We start from the raw sequence: 22,498 nt of genomic DNA, 5'->3' as shown, positions 1-22,498 counted from the left end.
CCTATGGACCTTAGCTAGACACCTTAGCTGTAGCACAAGCGTGGAGATACCCCTTCGGGGGTCGAGTCCTGTGCTATATAAGCAAATAAATAAATAAATAAATCTGTGTCTGTGATTTTTAAAAAACAAAGCGCAACTTAACTGTGCGGCCGCCAGAAATTTGTTATTTCCGCATTCCGCCGTTAGCCTTACCTGCCCCCTACTCCCTGGTTCCCTGCGGGTGATCCCGTTTGTGCGGAAGGAGACTCTGGCTAAAAATCACTCTGACACCGGCGTGGACGCCATTTTGGGAGTTAAGAGTTAGCGGTATAGTCGCTTGCTCCACTTCAGGAAAACAGTTTAAAACCAAGATGAGCCCGGACGCGCTGCAGTTAGTAACTGAGGTGCGCGCTGAGGGAACCTTGCCAATTGTATCTTGCATAGTTGCCACTGCTTTCTAGTTTTAAATGCACTTGCGCTACTGTCTGTGATTTTTTAAAAACAAAGCACAACTTAACTGTGTGGCCTCCAGAATTCCATTTCTTTATTTCCGCATTCCGCCGTAAGCCTTACCTGCCCCCTACTCCCTGGTCCGCCGCAGGTGATCCCGTTTGTGCGGAGGGACACTCGGGCTGAAAATCACTTTGACACCGGCGTGGACGTCATTTTGGAAGTGAAGAGTTAGCGGTATAGTCGCTCGCTCCACTTCATGAAAACAGCTTAAAAGCAAGGTGGGACCGGACGCGCTGCAGTTAGTAACTGAGGTGCGCGCTGAGGGAACTTTGCCAATTGTAACTTGCATAGTTGCCACTGCCTTTTAGTTTTAATGCACTTGCACCACTGTCTGTGATTTTTTAAAAACAAAGCGCAACTTAACTGTGCGGCCTCCAGAAATCTATTTTGTTATTTTCGCATTCCGCTGTAAGCCTTACCCGCCCACTACTCCCTGGTCCACTGCGCATGATCCTGTTTGTGTGGAGGGAGACTTGGGCTAAAAATCACTCTGACACCGGCGTGGATGCCCTTTTGGGAGTGAAGAGTTAGCGGTATAGTAGTTCGCTTCACTTCAGGGAAACACCATAAAAGCAATGTGGGCCTGGACACGCAGCAGACGCGTGCAGCGGGCGTGCCGCTCGCACGCCAAAGTTGCGTCAAAGGCAACCCCGTCTGCGCCCATCTGGGACCGAGGGCCATAGACCCTGCCCCACGCTCCAGCCAGCGGATACAGTACAGCTCGGACGGACTACGCTGTCTAGCAGGTCCAATGAGGGAAATATGCATGCATTCCATCCCACTTACCTATGACCCGCCTAAATGTTCACACTGTAGTTTCCACCTAACTACAGACCATCAACCCCCCAAAGAACCCACAGAGATACAAAATGTTTCTACTAAACTGTAGATCACTGCCTAGACACATAGTCGAAATCTCAATCCTCCTTGAAGAAGAATCACCTGACGTTCTGTTCCTCACAGATACATGGCTTACCCCTAGTTCTGACCCTGATCTCGTACAGGCCTTGCCCAGCGGCTACCCCATCATGAGACTGGACCGTCCCGTAGGGAAGGGGGGTGGGATAGCCATAATTTATAAACACGATCTAACCTGCCGTATGATAGGTAGCCCCATCCCAGACTGTGAGAACGCGTCTTTCTCTATTGAATTTTCCCCAGCCCTAACTTTCTCGGGTATTTTATTATACCGAACCCCAGGTCCCTCAGGGGAGTTTTGTAAATCACTGCCAATCCTGGCCACAAATTTAGCTAGCTCCGCACCCAACTTCTCCATATTGGGGGATGTTAACCTTCATTTCCATGATCCCCTACAGACATCGACAATGGAACTCACTAAAGACTTAGCTGTCTTTCAACTCCTACAAAAAATTTGTGAACCCACCCATACAAAGGGGCATCTATTAGACCCTATTATCTCAAATCTGGATGACCTATTAGGGGGGAACCCATACCGGTTCTGTGGTCAGACCATTTTCTTATACCTTTCACGTGGTCACCACCTTACAGAATAACCCCTAAAACCCCCTTTATTCTAAAATTCACCCCTGGTCCAAATTCTCAACGGAACAATGGACCACAGTTCTGGAAGAAACTAAACCCGCCCCCTCCGTAGACGTGATCACAGCCAATGACAATTTTATACAATTGGCTTAAAAAATCTTTAGATGCTCTTGTCCCCGTACAAAGTAAGAAAATTAAAACAGGAAACATAGAAAAACCTTGGTACTCACTGGGTCTATGGGGCCTAAAGCAGAAATGCAAAAAACTGGACAGAGTCTGGAGGAAGAGTTTTTCCTCTGACACAAAGAAAAAATACAGAAAAAGCATCCACCTCTATAAAGTTAAAATCAGAGCAGCAGAGGCAGTCTATTACGAAAATAAAATCCTAGCCGCACCTAATTCCTCTTGTGAGATCTTTAGTATTGTTAAAACCCTCTCAAAAGTTCCACCCTCACCTGCCATCCTTGGTACCTCAGGAGCACAATGTGACAATTTTTTTCCACAAAGATTGAAACCATTTTTTCCTCATTCCCCCCTATGAAAAATGAGTCCCCAGTTCCCCCACCTGAGAAAAATCAACCTATCCTGAATATAATCCTGGCATTGGAGATGCCAGTATTAGAAAGTCTCTTTTCCAAGGTAAAAAGTGGATCACTCAAATACCCTGCCCTGCTTTGGATATTGAGACAGGTGACGGGCGAAGTCTCCCCTGTGATCCTAGTTTTAATTAACATCTCACTTTCCTTAGGAGTTGTTCCCCCCGAGTGGAAGGAAGCCATGGTAAAGGCTCTATTGAAGAAACCCTCCTTGATCCTGCCCCTCTAGGAAATTACCGCCCCATCTCCCTGCTTCCAGGGATCAGCAAAATCACTGAAAAATACTTTAACTCAATACTGTCCTTATTTTTAGAGACCTATAATCTTCTCCATCAGACTCAGACAGGCTTCCGTCCACTACAGGGTACAGAAACAGCCTTGCTCTCAGTAGTGGAAGCATCAAGGAAAATAGTAGATTCCGATGGCAGCACGGTGGTCCTGCTTCTCGACCTCATCGCGTACTGTAAATCGCCGGATCATAATTCATAGGCTCAGCAAATTAGGTATAGCTGGAACTGCCCTGGCTTGGCCTCATTCTTTCCTAGATAATAGATCTTTCCAAATTTTTGGAAATGAAGTGAGGTCCAAAAGGACACCCCTTCGCTGTAGAGTGCCTCAGGATCCTGCCTGAGCCCCACCTTATTTAACGTGTACACCTGCACCCTCACAGAGGCAGTTCTCCCCTTTGGAATACATATAGTCACCTACGCAGATGATGCGCAACTGGTGATTGGGCTCAATGGAGCGGAGAGCTCCCCCCCTGTCTACGCTCCTGCCTGGAAGAGATTGAGACCTGGATGAGTGACTCCTTTCTGAAACTAAACGGGGAAAAGAGTGAAATTATGATTCTGGGTAATCGCTCCCCACTTGACCTGAAAGAAATATGGCCTGCCTCCTTAGGCTTACCCCCTATTTCCAAGACCCAGCTAAAGAGTCTAGGTGTCTGGATCGACCAAGACCTCACATTCAAAACCCAGGCATGGAAGACGGCCGCTTTGTGCTATGGTGTCTTGCAAATGATTTGGAAAATCCTTCCCCTCCTGCCGTTTCAGGCCAGGAAAATCATGGTCCAAGCACTCGTCCTGGCCCGGCTGGACTATGCAAACATGCTCTATTTAGGGGCCCCTGCTGGTACCCTCATAAAATTACAAACTATCCAGAATTTCCTGGGCACTCCCAAACATCAGTCAGCCAAATATTCTCAGAAATCTCTGCATTGGCGCCCTGTCCAAGAGAGAGTCAAGTTCAAATCCCTAGTATCACCCATAAATCTTTATCCAAAACAGGTCCACACATTCTTTACAATATTATCCATCCCTATGAGCCCATTAGCAGTCTTCGATCCAAAACCTTGAACCTGGCCACTATCTCTAGGATTAGGAAGGCAAGAAGTGGAGGCTAACAATTCTTGCTTAATGCCGCCAGACTCTAGAACTCCCTTCCCCACCATCTGCTAGCAGAACCTAATCATCTCTCCTTTCGCAGATCTCTAAAAACACTACTGTTTCCTTAAATCTGGCTTGACACCTCACTGCAGCTACTGTAAGCGCTGGGATGCTTCCGGGTCGCCATGCGCTATATAAATGTTATTCAATTTCAATTTCAATCAGCACTCTCCAAGATGCTGAGGCTGAAAATTAAGCTTTTTAAAGTATATGAGCTGAAAGTGAAATGTTACTTGGACAGTAGGATGTCAGACCAAAGTGCTTTCAGATGACCCATCTAAATGAAGACAATTGGGGTTGATGGGAACTGCCTTGTTTCACTACAGAGATTAGGGACCCCAGATCCTTCCCGCAATAGACTGGTTGCCAGATGAAAAGCTGCTTTGGCAATTGCACAACAGCTGAAAAGGGGGTAGAAGAGATATATGATATGGCAAATGTGTGGGCCGGCTCTCCTTGCTCTCAATAGTCCTAGTAGTTTACCTACAAATACATCGCAGAGGCTAGACTGTCAGAAACTCGCAAGCCATGGGAAACCCGAGAAATCCCGAAGCAGGCCAATCTACAGTGACTATAGGAGAGGGATGGCTGGTTTATTGTGCTATCTAATGCGCCCACTCACACCACAATTTGATCTCTTCTTGTCCTCTACATTTCTTGCTGCAAACCTTCAAATGTCCCCTGTTAACACTTTGGGGGACAATCAATGCAAAAGTGGGCGGCATCAGGATACTGCCTCATCCCATGGATACCTTCCCCGTCCTCTAAGGAGGCAGTGCCACTGACTGTCACAAAGCCCCCAGCCTCCGTGATTACCACTGATGGTTTTAGGTGCCACATCACATGTACCTTTAACTTGTTTCATCAGTTCCACCACGTTTCATGGCTATGGCCTTTCAAAGGTCACCAGTGCACTGGGTGGAGAAAGGGGGGCCTAGCAGTCTGCCCGAGTCCGATCCACAGTACACCCAGGACTGCCTTTGACTGACCAGCTGGCAGGTGAGGCATGGAGCCGCATGGTGGTGCTTCTATCTCAACACCATCTCGGGTGGATGTCCAGATTAATTATTTTAACAGTTTTCCCTTTTACCTGCAATTATTTTTTTTTAAGACTACTGTTAGAACCGGCTGTCTCTAGTTGGCAGAGGTATACACTTCTGACAAATAGGGACACTCCTTTTCTAGTCAGGGCAAGGGGATCACACCCTTCGATAACCCCTGCTCACCCCCTTGGTAGCTTGGCAGAGCAGAACAGGCTTATCTCAGAGGCTGTGCGTTAAGCAATTATGACCACATACAGTAACACGGTGAATACACTACAAATGGACACGACACAGTAGTATTCTAAAAATAAGTATCTTTATATAAGGCTTAGCACAAGACCAAATAACGACAAAACTGTACACAATCGGAATAAATACGTTCGGGAAGGAAAAAGGATAGTTCAAAGGTAGTTTCTTCTTTAGCACAAAAGTCTTTAGTATCAAGCAAATCTTCTTCTTGGTAATACAGTTCTTAGCAACAGGATAACCCACACGGGGGCTACACGACGTCAAGGCAAAGTTAATCCAAAGGTTCGGCGTCGACCGCGAGGAGCGCTGCGTCAAGCCTGGAGTCACACGGACCCCCAACAACACAGTACCTTAGGAAAATGAAGCACACAATGATCAGCGGCGTCGAGCAATCCGGTGTCGCGCCTTCGGTGTCGATCAGGCCTCAGCAGGCGTCGTCGATGATGTGGTTGCACAGAGTGAGCAGCGCTCACGGCGTCGAAGGGCACACAGGTGATGCGATCAGCAGCGGGGCAGACACGAGGTCCTCTGGAGTTAGAGCCGTACTCCTACTCACTGGCGTTGCTGCTGGCGTCGGTTGGGCCCAGCGTCCGGTCGTCGTGATTGCTGTTCCTTTCAGAGGTGCTGGATTCACACTTCCAGCAGATAGCACTCTCAGCAGGTGAAGTCCTTTAGCCCTGTGACTTCAGCAGGAGACTGGCACTCTTCCAGTCCTTGGAGATTTTCTTAGCAAGCGTGAGAGTACACACACAGTTCCTCTCTCCTGGTTCCTTGGCAAAAATAAAGAAGCACTGCAGGATTCCCCCAACAACAGCACACCGGCAGAAGGGGTAGGCAGTCCTTTAGATCAGCGGGCTTCTTGTCCTTGGTTACAGGGTTCCTTGTCAGAAGTGATCTGATTTCTTAGTTCAGGGGTCCTCCTCTTATACCCCTTCTCGTCTTTGATCCCTTTGTCCATGCCGGGGATTTCCCAACATCCTGGGTCTGTGGTGGGTGGAGCTAGGCAGTAGCACCTGGCCTATTCATTGAGCAGGGCTGGGTCCTCAGACGCCCAGCAGGAGGTGGAGCCAGCATTGACACTGGCAGGAGCAGAGCTATCGCCCTCCTGGCAGGAGGTGGGGCTAGGATCGTCCATGGCAGGCACAGAGCCATCAGTCGCTTGGCAGGAGGTGGAGCCAGCATTGTATCAGGCAAGGCAGGCTATCAACAACTACTCTCCCCCTACTCTCAACGTAAATGTCCCACTCATCCCACACTGACTCATCCAGACCTCTTGGAGCCACCCAGCTCCTGTCACACACACGCAAGACCAGCAGAGACCAGATATGGTTAGACAAGAAAATAGACACTTCCTAAAAGTGCTATTTTCAAACCCAGAGTCCAAAAACCATCCACACCAACGGATGCGTAATTAAACCCCGAGTTCAGGGATACCAAACTCGACATTGCACCATGCTCCCCGAGCCAGCTAGGATCATAGTACTAATAATCCCGGCGGCCCATTCTAAGTAATGGAGAGCAGGCTACCTCGCAATAGTGAAGCACGAAGATGGTGGTAATTCACTATCAGGACATGCCAACTTGGTCAGGCGTGTCCTACCTTACACTTACAATGCACCCTGCCCACGGGCCTACCATAGGGGTGACTAACATGAAGCTTAAGGGAAGGTTGGAGGGGCTGGCAAGTAGGTATACTGGCGCAGCCGGCGTGACAGTACAAGACTGCACGTGGGTCTCGCAATGACCGACCCGTAGACATTCTTTTACGAAGCCGCTCCTGTGGGTGGCACAACACGTGCTGCAAGCCCACGAGCGGTATTTGTATTTACAAGCCCCGGCACTCCTGGTGCACTAGACTAGGGACTGACAGTAAACCAAATAAGCCAAACATGGATATAATAGATACATCAATTTAACATAGGGAGCACTTGCGCTATGGCACTGATCAGCAGTGACACGGCGCCCAAAGCATATACCAGCAAAAACATCGTAACACAGTAGAGGCAAACAGAAAAATGGAGGAGAGACTCAAGCCAATGATGTCAGGTCTAACAACTACTATTGTTGATTGATCTTAAAAGCCTGCATGTTTGAAACATACGTTCAACCTTGCATTCCCGGATGTCAAACTACAATCATGAACTACTTTGAAGATCCCGGAAATAGCTCCATATCTGACTAGCTCTTCAACAGGGAGCCTATAAAGACCACAAGGTCTAGGGCACATGTATGAAGATTAAGATCTTCAAGCATGCTGAGCTCCAGAGTCTGTGCAATACAGGTATTTTGGGAGTAGGAGTAAATCCTGATTTTAGTGATTACTACAGGGGTAAACAACACACTGACTATGCACAATTTTCTCATTTTTAGCTATAATAACAGTGGTATTTCTGACCATGGATGGTACTATTTTATGATAGCGGAAGAAAGTAAAACGCTACAGGTAGGAAAAATGGTGTAAGTTGAAGCTGAAGTGGCAGGCTGCTTGAGGTAAAAATTAACACATTCCACTGCCATTACACAAGACTTTAGTGACTATAGCTAGCCTAGTTTTCAGATTGACAGATGTCACAATATTTAGGATTAGCCCTCAGCTGATCTTTTTTTTGGCAAATGAAGCCACAGCATTTTTTTCGTGAAATGTGAAAGGTTTTAATAAGTCTTTACAATCTGTGGTAATGTGACCATTAATTGTAATTTGGTGTTATTCCTAAAAAAGACCGGTGAATAGGCTGTTGCTGTTAGACAATGTTTTCCCATTCTAGACTGAGCAGTATTCTAATGCCAGCAGTATTACCCAAATCCTATCAGTAGGAAAATTATCACCTTTTACTGATTGTTCCTTACTAACATGCTTTAGTATTCATTGCCACAGATGGTACCGTGTAAACAACACAAGATTCTTTTAGGAGCTTGAAAAGCTAGTTTTAGTGAGACACATTAATTCCCGTACAAAATAATGGATTCAAGTGCAGCATGCAATACACTTTTTATTAAAAGAGTACAATTAGTACGATTGTGCTCTGGCATACTACAGTTTTCAAGCTGTAATTTCAAGGGAACGTGATCATGTCAGTAGGGTAGTAAACCTGTCAGCCTTAGGGTGGTCTTCACCCAAACTTTTTTGCCATTTTTTGGCTGATCTTGTTTTTGCTGGCCTTAGGAATCTGTCCACTTTACCTAGGCTAAGCAGTGCTAAAGTGCGTGTGCTCACTCCCTAAAACATGGTAACAGTGGCTTACACCAATGGGCACATTTAATTTACTTATAAGTCCCAAGTAGAGTGGTACCTGGCGCCCATAAATTAAATTGTACTAATAGGCCTGCAGCACTGATTGTGCCATCCACTTATGTAGCCCTCTAAAGAGACCTCTGGTCTGCCATTGCAGATTGTGTGTGTAGTTTTTAACTGCAATTTACACATGAGAAATAAACCTTTTGCCAGGCTTAAATCTTATTTGTTAATGCATATAAGTCAACTCTTAATGTAGGCCTTAAACAGCCATAGGGCAGCGTGCATTGTATTTTAAAAGTAGGACATGTACCTTTAACTTATACATGTCCTAGTCATGAAAAACTCTTAAACTCGTTTCTCACTACATCTCCCACATGACCCACACAGGATTACATGAGGTTACTGTATTACATTTAATTAATGATAACTTTCAATTCGAGCAAAATATGAATGACAAGTTTGGTGCCTCCATATCTGTAATTTAAAACCCTCTTTAATGGTAAAGTTGATTTTAGGTCACAATTCTGAAAATGCCACTTTGATAACGCTGGTATTTTCTTTTCCTAAGCATTTTGTGCCTGCAGCTTGCATCCTGGGTCACATGACTAGGTGTAGCTGGCAGGTGGTCTTTGTGTATTGCTCCCAGCAAGTGAGACGAAGGGGGAATGGTTGTTGGAAGGAAGGGTCAACTTGTGGGGGTGGAGAAACCTCCACAACCTCCTCCTACTTCAAAACTGGAACCAGGTATAAATATTGGAACCTCAGACCCAACTCTTCAGTACACCTCTTGAAGACTCAGAAGGACTGCTCTGCTGCAAGAAAGACTGCTACTATGCTTCCCTGCTACTTCCTGCCACGCTGTCTGAGTGAAAAGGACTGGTCCTGCATCTTGAACCCAAGACCACCAAAGTGACACCAATACTAGTTGGCTGGCATCCTGATCAGAGCCTCAGGGACAGAAAAGGCTCCAATCTCATTGGCTCAGCACCTTGACTCTGACGCTGTGAGTCTTGCCCCCAGGTGGTGTCACCCCAGTCTGGACCCTTGAAGTGGGCCTGAAGGTGGTCTGCCAGCTCAGCTGAGGTCCAAGCAGAACCAACACAGCGCTCCGCATCGCAGCTCGGCATCAAAACCACCTCTGCCCGACCCTCTGCAAAACCCCACAGCTCTTTGGAATCACCACTCTGTGATGTCTCCTCAATGCAAGACCCGACACTGCAGCCCTGCTACTCCTCTGAGCGGCTGCTATTCTAACCATCCTCACCTCAGAAGCTTGTATCGTGGTCCGCAGGTCCCTGAAACATATTCTCGACTCAGGACCTTGTATCGTAGCATGCAGTCAGTCAGTCAAAATCACTTTAATTGGTTATTGAAAACCATAAAAGCATATAAAAATACCCATCACTTAAAACCAAATAGTACACTAATCCAGCATAGGTAAAAATATATTAAAATAATGTAAACATCACAATACTATATAAAATACATATGATAAAAGGGAGGGACAGTTACTCCTTAAAAATATAATGCCACGTCTGTCTAATGTTAAGAAATACAAATAAGATAACGAGAAATATTACAGAATTGTAAAACAAGTGTTCAAGGTAAACAGTTGTGGCCCAAAAGCCTGTATTCTTATTATTTTCTTCTTTTCTTTCCTTTAACTGCTGCTGCTAAAAAGCTAGCAATATTAAAAATTTCCCAATGGCTTTTAAAATTCTGCAGTTAAGTTAGGGCCGGCCTAACCTGCAGGAAACCTTTGTCCTGTAAAATTGGCAAAATAAAACATTTGCTAATCCACAAATTGTAGTCGAGAAACATGACAAAGTGCACAGTATCTTGCCTCGAGAAATTGTTGCAAGGGTATGGTCCTAAATCCTCTATCTTAGTCCAGCCCAAAGGTTCAGCTAGTAAGAAACGTAAGTGATTAAACCTCAATCTTGTCTGGAGAAAGCGATGTTGGGGCTTATTGACAATGGTCAGGTAAGACTCCATTAAATAAGATGTTTTTAAGATCTGGTGAGCACAGACAGAGGGTTTGGATAGTTCGGTGACCTTTCTTTCTGCAGATGCTAACCGCAAAAATGAGGTCTTGGCCCCTCCCAGGTCTTTTTTGCATTTTCTTTCAGCATTATCAAATACCTCTGAGCGGCCAAGCACCCTTGCTATGCCTTTCACATATCTCAGCCATGGAATATTGCTGGCCCTCTGTAGAGCCATACAGTCACAAATGATCTCTTTATTTAACACTAACTCCGAATTACACCAGATCAAGATCTATTTGAGGAGAGGGGACATTTTAGTTAAATCAGCCACATAACCGATACCCAATTCTTTGTGAATTATGCACGAAGATGTAGATTGGGGCACTGAGAGTAAACTTCTTAAAAATGTATTTTCCACAGTTTGGATCCCTGAGCAATTTTTGTAACCCCAAATTTCCAAACCATAGTTCTCAATGGCGATACATTGTCATTTATATATCTTTAACATTGCAGGCACAGGTTTGGCGCCAAACCTACAGGCAAAATCGAGTACCGCACTGGTGGATCGTGCCATGGAGTTTCTCTTTGCCTTCCTTTGCGGGGCCCATGAGCATCTATCATCAAATAACACACCTACGTATGGGAATGAGGTGACACTGGATATTTTGTTGCAGTCACAACTAAATGTTTTGATTTTACTTGGCTTTACTCCCACACACATGGTGTGTGATTTAAAAAAATGTATATTTAACTCCAAAGAGCCCATTAAGTCAGCCAAGGAGGACAGCAAGCGTTGGAGTCCCACTGCTGTGAGCGCCAGCAGGTTTGGTGCGCTTCTCCCGGCCCTAGTTCATCAGACACCTGCCATTTTTTGCTACACAAATAAATATTACAAATCGCCAAGTAAAACAATCAAAAACTGTGTAACTTGCTTCTCCCTATATGAGCCTAGAAAGTGATTTATCGGCATAAATGTTCATTTATAGATGTCTTATCAAATGAGTACCCGTCCAGTCAAAATACCTTTTCAGATGCCCAAGTTTCTTGGAAATGCAATATATCGTGTTCCTACTGCAAAAACAACAGTTGATGGACAGAATGCAGAATAATGTCATACATTCACCCCAGTACAGAGATCTGAGACTAAATCCATAGTTTTTTTGCTCACCATGCTGCACCGGTTTGAACCCAGCCATATGCAAACTAGTCTTGACCCTGTGCCCCATGGGAAATGTCCAGCCCGAACTGCCAAGCCAGGTCCTCCTTGGACTGTAAACAGCCCTCAACAGCCAGGATAGCTTGATTCCAGTGGCATGGAGAGCACGGGACTCACGTCTGAGCATACCCGTCCCATTCGGGGTGACAAATGCAAAACAACAGTTGATGGACAGAATGCAGAACAATGTCATACATTCACCCCAGTACAGAGATCTGGGCCTAAATCCATCGGTTTTCTTCTCACCATGCCATTCCAGTTTGAACCTATCCATATGCAAATCAGTCATGACCCTGTACCCCATGGGAACAGTCCAGCCTGAACTGCCAAGCCAGGTCCTCCCTTAACTGGAAACAAGTATCCTAAGACCGGTTTAGGCTTTCAGCCCTCATCAGCCAGGATAGCTTGATTCCAGTGGCATAGAGAGCATGGGACTCACGTCTGAGCATACCCGTCCCATTCGGGGTGACAAATGCAAAAACAACAGATGATGGACAGAATGCTGAACAATGTCATATATTCACCCCAGTACAGAGATCTGGGCCTAAATCCCTCGTTTATTTGCTCACTATGCCGTTCCAGTTTGAACCCAGCCATATGCAAATCAATCTTGACCCTGTGACCCATGGGAACAGTCCAGCCCGTACTGCCAAGCCAGGTCCTCTCTGGACTGGAAACAAGCATCCTAGGAACGGTTTCGGGCTTTCGGCCCTCATCAGCCAGGATAGGTTGATTCCAGTGGCATGGAGAGCATGGGACTTACGTCTGAGCATACCCGTCCCACTTGGGGTGACAAATGCAAAAACAACAGTTGATGGACAGAATGCAGAACAATGTCAAGCATCATAGGACCAGTTTCGGGCTGTTTCCAGACCAGTCAAGACTGGTTTGCATATGGGTGGGTTCAAACTGGAATGTGATGGTGAGCAAATAAATAATGGATTTAGGCCCAGATCTCTGCACTGGGGTGAATGTATGTCATTGTTCTGCATTCTGTCCATCAACTGTTGTTTTTGCAGTTACAGTAGGATCATATGAAAACAGAAGCAACTCACACTGTGGGTGCTGTGTCATTTGAGCACTATTCTGCAAGATATAAATGGACATTGTGGTGATTATGTTTATCCCACAAGGAGTCACTAAGTGTTCCAAGGAGCTCCTCAAAGAGGACTTCAGGAGGGTAATGCTTTTTTGGGATATGAACCCATGAATAGGTTTAAAATGCTCACATAAATGTTCCACTGAAAGCACCTGTAGGAAAGTGCCGCTTTTTTGACATGGTCACCCCCACGTTTTGCCTGGTATCTGATGTGATTTCGACTGAAAGTACACTGGGTCCCTGCTAACCAAGTCCTCAGTGCCAGAGCTCTTTCCCAAAATTGTACAGTCATTTCCCCTAATTGGCGAAACCTTTAGCACCATCTGTAAGTCCCTAGTAAATTATACTCCTAGCACCTAGGGCCTGGGGTACTAAAGAGGGTCCCGTAGGGCTGCTACTCTAAGGGACCCTCAGCAAGCACATGCAAGACTGCCATTGCAGACTGCGTGTCTTAGTGCAGACAAAATTGAAAACACAACATGTCACACATACCTGTTTGCCATGTTCCTAATGCTGCATGAAATATTTGTAAGTCACCCCTACAGAAGGCATTACAGGCCTAATGCAGGGTGATTAATATTACATGTGAGGGCATTTCTGCATGAGCAGATCTGCTCCTGTGCTGGTCAGTCATATTACTGCCAGTACAAGTGACCAGGTAAGCCATCTTAAACCATGTACTGGACACTGGTGAAAACGAGGTCCCCAACTATGTGATGGCTTCACTGAAAATAGGGATATATGGTATGAAACATCTTGTATTGGTAAGCCCACACTGATGCCAGCGTTGGACTTAGCAATCCATGCACCCAGGGAGCACCTTAGAGGTGACCCATTACACCTACCAGCGCCTGGTGTGCTTGCTGACTGGTCTTTGTAAGTCAGCCGCTCGAGACACTGTTCTGACCTCCTAGCGTGAGAGCCTTTTCTCTCAGGAGACCCAGAACAAAGGCCTATCTGGGAAGAGGGTGTAAAACCCCCTCTCACAGGATGACCTACTGTTTAACCTCCTTGGGCCGTCGAGGTTCAAAGAAGCTGCCACCTTTGGAATGCAAATCTGTTTCCCCTCACGGGACAGAAATCCACCGCCTCTATCCAGAGCCCCCTTGGTACCTGGACCGGCAGGAAAATTAGTCAGTCAGGTAGGTGTGCCACCTACAGGCATGTACCACTCCTAAGGTGGGCTACTATGTGGTGGACACGATTCTTCAGAGGTAGCCATCTTGGTGATACCTAGGAATTCTAAGACAGGGCTATGCCCACTTCCCACAGGAAGTGTTCATATAGGGAGCATAGTGACCCCAAGGGTCAGTAGCTTATTGACTCCTAACATACACTCCCTTAACGGCTCTAAATTCAGTATTTAGGGGAGCCCCTAGCACCAGAAAAGCAGATCCTGATGACCTAGTAAGAGAGAGGACACCGAAGAGCCACAAAAGCAGAATAGGAGAGAAGAAGTAGCTGAACTGGTACCAGTCCCGCTGGCCTGTCTGCATCTCTCGTCGAAATCTGCTCTAAAGTCAACTTGTCCTGCAGTTGGGACTCTAGAAACTTGGGAGGACTGCCTGCCTTCAAAAGAAACTCCAGACCTCCCATGTACAACTGAGCTGTTCCCTGCAACTCTCAGCAAAAAAAGAAAGGACTCTAAGGTTTGGGAACCACCAAAATCCAACACCTGAAGCCACCTATGCAACCGTCGCTCCATGCCGGAGTCGAAGTGGCCCAACCGTACCATCGGGGATGCCTCGGCCTCCAGATTTTGAGTCCATTATGGCTTAACCCCTCGTGTACTCCCAGACATTGCCTGCAGACTCTGCACATAATCCCCCTCTACTGAGACTGCTCTGGTAAGAAAAAACCCGACCCCTAAAGACACCTTTGCACCCGTCACCCCTGGGTTGTGGGGAAGAGGACCGAAGGTGTCCCTATGTCCTCGAGCATTGTGAGGCCTGGGTCCCCCTGTTGGTTCAGCCTGACTGGCCTCCTGGCCAGAGCCAGCAGCCTCTTCTGGCAGAGAACATTCTCCATCGAATAACATTGGGCTCCTAAAACTGTTTTGCACCCTGCACCTGGCTGCCCTCATATCTCTGGTGATGTACTGCTGGTGCTGCCTTAGACCTTGCCCGTCACTCACATTAACTCCTGGAGATTTGTCAATGAAATCGCTGTACTATACCTGTTTGCAGAACTTTTTCCTCCTTCCATAGGATCACGTTGCAAAACTCAGAAATTGCACTGTGAATTTTTCAAAGTGAAAAGAATTTCTATTTGAAAACTTACTTACCGGAACGATTTTTCTCTGAAGCCTAAACATATATAAAGATACTTGGTATTTTTATAAATTGGTATGGATTGCCTTCTTGAGTCATATGGGTAATTTATTAATCATTATGTGTATTTGCAAATGTCTTGCACTCCTCTGTGTTAAGCCTAAGGCTGCTCAACCACACTACCACTAATAGAGCACATTGGGATTGCATAGCAAGTCCCTGTCCACTCACAAGGGAATCCCTGAACTCTTTACACGTTACATCAGATTTCTAATATATCACATAAAGATCCAGCTTCCAAAAAGTACCACGACATCCACACATTTCATGTTTGGCATGGTAGGATGGATGAAGCGCATGACTGTGGTCGGTTCCAAGGCACAGCAAGAAGTCTTATCTAAGGCTCACTCTCAGTGAATGGGCTTTTCCTTTTTGCCTCAATGGCCACTGTTAGAAATGGCGGTCTCTAGTTGGCAGAGGTAGGTACCTTTGTCCAAATAGGGACCCTTGCTTCTAGTCAGGGTAAGGGGGATACCCTCCTAAAATAACCCCTGCTCACCCCCTTGGTAGCTTGGCATGAGCAGACAGGTTTATCTCGAAGGCAGTGTGTAAAGTATTTGTGAACACATACAGTAATACAGTTAAAGCACTACAAATGGACACCACACAGGTTTATAAAAATAGTAAATCTTTATCTAAACCAACAAGACCATGTACGATAAAAATCCAATATACAATACTCTTGAAAAATAGTACTTGTGCATAATAATATTTAAATTGCAGGACAATCAATAAAACACAGTTTGTGTGACTCAGTAACTCCTCCTGGGGCTACTGTGATGCTGAATACAATAGAATCTAACAATTCCAGCCGACCGCGTTGATTCGGGCAAGCTAAAGCATCGACAGACTCGGACACAGTACCTTTCTTGTTGCGACCAACACATCAGTGATCGTCGGTCGGGGCAAACGTCATGATCGCATTGTGAAACAGAGCGTTGCAGCAGATGAGGTCCTCACGATTCGGTGCCGTCAGCAGCTCATTGATGGAGTCGGTGAGGCCAGGGCTTGCTTTGAAAGGTGAGATGCCGCTCGCTACGGTGCTGGCAAGTCACAGTGTAGCAACGTAGCCGATCGGTTGTCTGGTCGGGCAGCGATGGAGCTGGTCACGTCCTTGCAGCGAGTAGTGAAGAGTTGCGGAGTGCAGAGCCCACAGGACGCAGTGCAAGCAGTGGCCCGTTGACTGAGTCGGTGAGACCAGGGTTTCGTTGCAAAGTGAGGCGTTGCTCTCGACGGTGCTTTCAGGACACGCAATCCTGCGACGGACTCGATGACAGAGTCGGTTACCCTTTTGTTCTGCAGAGACAATCAGAGACGTGCCACCAGACACAGTGAGGTCTTTGCTGTTCCTGAGACCTCTAGAACAGGGAACAAGCTCAGTTCAAGCCCTTGGAGATCTTTTTCTTCAAGCAGGTGACAAAGCAAGCAGCAAAGTCCTTTTCTCCTTTCCTTGGCAGCAAGTAGCCACTGCAGGCTAACCCCAGACAGCAAACAGGACAGGGGGCGTATTCTTCCTCAGCTTCTCCGTCTCTTTTTCTTGGGAAAGGTTCCTCATTATTTCCCATAAGTTATCTCACAGTCTAGAGTCTGGGTCCCTCCTTTTATACACCGAAATCCTTTGTTCTCTGAAGGCAGAGAGTGTCTGTACCCTGCCAAAACCAGTTCTGTCCTCACTGGTGCAGTTCCTGGCAGGAGGTGGAGACAGCATTGTTGAAAGCAGACCAGGCCCATTCTGGTGAAAGGAAATCTCCTCCCTCCGACTTCTGTATGCAGCCCAGGTCTATGCAGCCCAGCCCTGACTCATCAGACTTTGATTTGATTTGATTGATTTGATTTTGTGATTTGTAGATTGCACAGATGCCAGAGGGCGTCTTGGCGCTGTCACTGAATTGAGCTGCCTAACAGTGAAATTGGTACCCCCTAGGCTAAGCTGAAAAAAGCCAGGTTTTTAGGTTCTTTCGGAAGGACCTCAGTCCCCCAGCCCCTGTCATACAAAAGCCAGACATGCAATACACAAACCTAGCAGAGGCATACTGGATGGTAAAGCAAGAAAATATCCACTTTCTAAAAGTGGTATTTTCAAACACAGAATGTACAAATTACCTTCACTAAAAGATGTATTTAAACATTCTGAGTTCAGGCATTTCAAACTTTATTTTTCTACCTTGTTCCCAGGGGCGGATATGTTTATAAGATGTTTAAACAAACTCCCCATTCAGTCCTATGGGAGCAGGTAGCCTTGGAATAGAGAAAAATTAAATTGACACTGATTCACTATCAGGACATGCTACACACATCAGAGCATGTCCTACCTTTCACAAACAATGTACCCTGCCCACAGGGGTACCTTGGGCCTACCTTAGGGGTACTAACATGTAAGAAAAGGGAATGTTAGGGACTGGCAAGTGTGTGCACTTGCCAAGTCGAAATGGCAGTCCCAGATTGCACATAGGCTCTATAATGGCTGGCCAGAGTTACCTTTTAAAAACTGCTTCTGTGGGTGGCACAATCAGTGCTGCAGCCCACTAGCAGCATTTGATCTACAGGCCCTGGGCACACGCACTGCACTGTACTAGGGTCCGACTAGTAAATCAAATATGCCAGTCATGGATCACTAATCCATAACACAAATTTAAAAAGGGAGCCCTTGCACTTTGGCACTGAACAGCAGTGGCAAATTGCCCAAAGCATCTAGATCAGCAAAACTGAGTCCAACACAACAGCAAAAACACAGGATGCAAAAGCAAAAAATGCAGGGGAGACCCACGCCAATGGTGCAAGTCTAACAGTCACTGTAGAGCAGGCCTAGTATTTTGTCTGACTAGGCCGAGTCTTTTGTCTGACTACTCTTCATCTCCTCTGCTTGATTTATTTGCTTGTAAGACCGGTAGTGTGTTTCATGTTATTGGTTACTCGACTCAAGAATGCTGGGAGCTAAGAGAGGAACACTGATGGCTGTCATGTTTCTGGTGTTTGCTGGCAACAAATATAAACACTTTCAATCAAAGGTCAAGAAGCTGTATTTGGATGGGAGACAGCTGCAGGTTACACTACATAAGGAGATTCTTCTACATGGTGATGCAATGGAGTTAAATGAGTTTAGCCTTCCGGTCTCTTGCAGTAAAATGAGTGAGCAAATGCTTTCCCGTTTCCTTTATCTTAGGTGAGAAAGTGGGTGATACTATTATGATAAAAGATAACCACCCCTAGAAATTCCTGCTAGCTCCAGCCTCCCAGATCACTTATCTTTGTGATTCTTTAGGCCTAAACGCCTGTCATTAAAGATTTTTAAGTTAGATTTATGTTTTTGCTACATTATTGTATTGCAGCCGCGGTCAGTAGTAGGTGTACCTGCAGGGTGGTGATGTGGGGAGGAGGAGGGGCACGATGGGAGGTAGTAATCTATGGATTACTGAGCTTTACATGTAAGTAAACATATAAATATATAAAACGAATTTCGTTGCGCGCACTGCATCGTATTTCGGGATGCAGTGCATGCAACGAAATTCGTTTTATTTATTTATATGTTTACTTACCTGTAAAGCTCCGTAATCCAATGATTACTACCCTCCACCCTGCCCCTCCCCCTCCTCACGTCACCGCCCTGCAGGTACACCTACTACGGACCGCAGCTGTTGTATTGTTAAAACCTGTTGCAGCTCGCACAGGTAAAGCTGTGGGGCAGTGAGGCGGGGCCAAATCTAGTGGAGTTCCACATACAGTGGTAGACTGGAGAGTAAATAAATAAATAAAACCACTTACTTTGCGCTCACCGGTGATGCGGGAAGCCCAAGGTGATTGGTTTTATTTATTTACTTTCCACTTTCCTGTCGAATGTCGAACTCCACTACCCCGCCTGACCACCCCACAGCGTTAAAACATACATTACGTTACAATTACTTCCAAAATCCCCACTGCTCTACACAAACATACGATTCACATATTACCTAATATCTTTTAATTGTTTCAAAATGTCGCAAGAAAGAATCATATTTATAAAGTATTAACTACATTAAAATATAATTGGAGATTTTCTTTTCTAATATTCATTATAATTGCGTAGGATACTGTCATGTCAAACCTTGATACAGAAAGTACAAGAAAAACCTCTTGTAGAACTAAAGTAAGCAGCCTACTAAAATACAAAAGCTGTGCCCATTTCCTTATTGAGCATTGTATAATGTAAAGTATATACTAATGGGGATGTGAAAATATTTTTAAAAACTAAGAAATACACAATACATAAAAATGGAGAAAATACAGGCATGGCATGAGGTATTTTCAGCACCTAACGCGAAATAAAGGCACAATTTTAAAATTAAATTTCAGTCAGTGCCTACATTTTTTTATAGCGTTGCATGGATGTTTTAGGCATGCCTTAGTCTGTTACCTTAAATCCATAAAATGTGGCAGTGTACGATATGTTGGTGATGAACTCTGCATCATGAAAGTACCAGTTGATAGAGTTTGCGTTTGGAAGCAAAGCCATCCAGCCGGGTGCATAAGAAACAGTGCTGACACCTACAACATACAACACAAGACAGGTTCATAAAACTGGCACCTGTAAGTTAATAAGAATACAAGTATAGTGAGTGGCAGGTGGAGGCCGTCATTATGAATGAGCTGGAAAATTCTGACCCCTGCTCCAACTCCTGTTGCCTCAGAATTCGTAATTTATTACACCTGGTAATTACCAGATATGTTAAAATCTACAGATCACCAAAAAATGTCAGTAGCTCAAATCAAACAGAATTTAACAGGTGGAAAGTGCCTGGTAATTAACGGGTCATCCGCATTTTAGCAGGGCACGCACCAGAATTTGTATATAATGCAAGATCTTTGAAGGCAAAACTTGTAATTGGAAGATAACTAAGTGCCACATAAATAGAATTACAATTGGCAAACCAGGGGCCATATTACGGAAGTGCCCCGGGGCAGAATGGGTGTTTGTGCCACCTTTTGTGTGCCCCAGGGCACTCTGCTATTACAGAAGTGGCGACAGACACTTGTACATCCCCCTTCCGTAATACCGATATCACAGGCACACATAAGACGCCAACGCTATCATCAGATGGTCCCATGTAATGAGGGAATCCCTTTGCCTCTGCTCCCGTGCCGTATTAGAGATACAGCCACAGAGGAAAAGAAGCTGTCAGGAGGCCCACTGACAGTGCGCCCGCCACCTAAAAGTGGCAGCACTCTGGAGGGGAAATGAAGGTCCCATTGATATCCCAGAGAACCCCTGGTAGGCTGCTGCAGGAATTCACTGCACCCACCTGCATGGGGATTTATAATCCCCCTCCAAAGTGCAGGCAGGTTCCTGCCTGCACTGTAAAGCAGCTTTTCACATGAACTCTCTGTCCCCAGGGCAGAGCGAGTTCACAGCTGCCCTGGGGAAAGTGCATCCATCCTAATACAGTGCATTTTCCTTGTTTGCACAGGATGCACCTTTTAAAAGGTGGGTCGGTGCAAACAAGGAAAATGCGCAGCATCTGTAATACGGAACCAGTAGGTATTAGATTCATAAGGGTGCCATGATTAACATAGCCACCCCTGGAAAGTTGTAATGAAGGGCTGTGGTTTTGACAAGCAGTGTTGAGGTGAAGGGAGGTGGAGAGGAGTTTAATTACTATATGCATGGGGAGACATCATCATTTGAAGGTTTCAGGTGTTTTCTTTGGGGAGTGAACTGGGTTTGGTTGAAATTGTAAAAGAAAAAAGTGGATAAACCGGGAATTGGCTCTGCACTCTCACCCACAATTGTCAGTTTATCCAGCTGGCAAAAAGTTATTTGAATTGAATAAGGGTCGTGGGGAATTAACATAAGCATGCAGTGCAGATGTATAAACCATAAAGAAAAGTTATTAGTGTCATATTACTGTATTTTGTTGTTGATACATACAAACAGTATCATGCCAATTTGTCACATATCAAATAATAAATAAGAATCAATATCAATAGCACTCAAACTTACTACTAACAGATCATGCATATTTGAAATTTGTTTAAATAGCCAAATGTTTACATTGTAAAACTCCAAGCAATTGTAGCACTCAAATAAATGAATTGGTCAGTAAACATAGCACTGAAGTAGCCAACTCGTGTTTCACGGAATCCCCGATTCTTATGGGCAAATTCAGCAATTAAGGCAAGCTGCAAATAATAGCTCTCACTTTGTACTGTTCAAAAACAAAGTCCAGACCGACATAGAATTTATTGCTTCTTGGATTCCAATTAAATTGCATCCCTTTCGTGCAGGAAATTCTGCGTGGCCTAAGAACAAAATTCCAAGGTTGAGCAACCAATTAAGACATCAAGATAAGTTTCATGCTACAATCGCTTCCAAGAAAAGCAATTTTGCATTCCCGCCTAAACCTCATTAGGCAATAGTTTTTCACCATGTCTTTGGTTGTCTTAATTTCTTACTAGTTTAAGCGTATTTTATGAATTGTGTTGATCTTATCAAAATACATAAACTATATTACCATAAGCATTGGAAAGAATGAGATCCTGTCCAATAAGCGCTGATGGTGAAGGATTGTTGAAGGCCACACGATGAAAAGAGACTGATGAATTGCAAATAAAACCATCAAAGCCAAGACTCCACTCCGCGCTTCGGCTGCATTCGGAGGGATTCAGAAGAGCACTTCTTGGAACTACTTTACGGCCCGCAGCACCTGCTGGAAAAAAAACATAAGCCTTTAATTAGACAGACAACAGATGTGTCACTCCACATCAGTACCACAGTTACTGTGATTGCTTCCTCAGATGCGCATGCCTAATGTATATCACAATGTTGTAAACTAGGCACATTCGCCATTATGATGTTTGAGTGTCCAGTAAAACTGGTTTGGATTGGTGGGGATTGAACAGGAAAAACTCTTGCCAAACTCAGTGACAACATATTGATTCAGTCACTCATATTAGGAATTTTCATGTAATGGCTGCTCACACAGACTTGTTTTCGTCTAACCGACTAAGAAACATCATTTGAGAAGCTGAAATATAAGAATGTCTCCCCACCCAGTAAGCACATATCACTGTAACTGAACAGCAACTAGCAAATGAAAATGGTGTGCATCTAGATAAACATTATTATGTGATCTGCGACTGGTAACTCAAGATATAGAATACAATTGACGATTATTAATAAAATAATTTTTCGTTTCCAGCACCATTGCCATAATTACGCCAATTGGAGCTAAATGTAGGCACTTGACCATGAATGTCATTTCATTTGAAAGTACTACACTTGTTTGTTGTCTTATGATTTATGAAAAAAAATTATAGGGGCATATTCACAAA

The 22,498-nt window shown here is 45.1% G+C and overlaps 1 protein-coding gene across 1 annotated transcript in view; it reads right to left on the bottom strand.

Moving 5' to 3' along the window:
* LOC147724580 (fibrocystin-L-like) overlaps nucleotides 1–22,498 on the bottom strand; it is a 1,106,658-nt gene that overhangs the window by 284,177 nt on the left and 799,983 nt on the right. Inside the window, exons 52-53 of the mRNA XM_086966124.1 lie at nucleotides 21,679–21,873; nucleotides 19,584–19,714 (exon numbers count right to left, since the gene is read on the bottom strand). Of these exons, the coding sequence (XP_086822250.1) occupies nucleotides 19,584–19,714; nucleotides 21,679–21,873 (326 nt within the window). The remainder of the gene's footprint in view (nucleotides 1–19,583; nucleotides 19,715–21,678; nucleotides 21,874–22,498) is intronic.

Source organism: Lissotriton vulgaris, chromosome 4_1 (genome assembly GCF_964263255.1).
Source record: "Lissotriton vulgaris chromosome 4_1, aLisVul1.2, whole genome shotgun sequence".
NCBI classification, from domain to species: domain Eukaryota; kingdom Metazoa; phylum Chordata; class Amphibia; order Caudata; family Salamandridae; genus Lissotriton; species Lissotriton vulgaris.
Note: the sequence above shows the minus strand (reverse complement) of the source record. Positions and strands in the feature narration are given on the sequence as shown.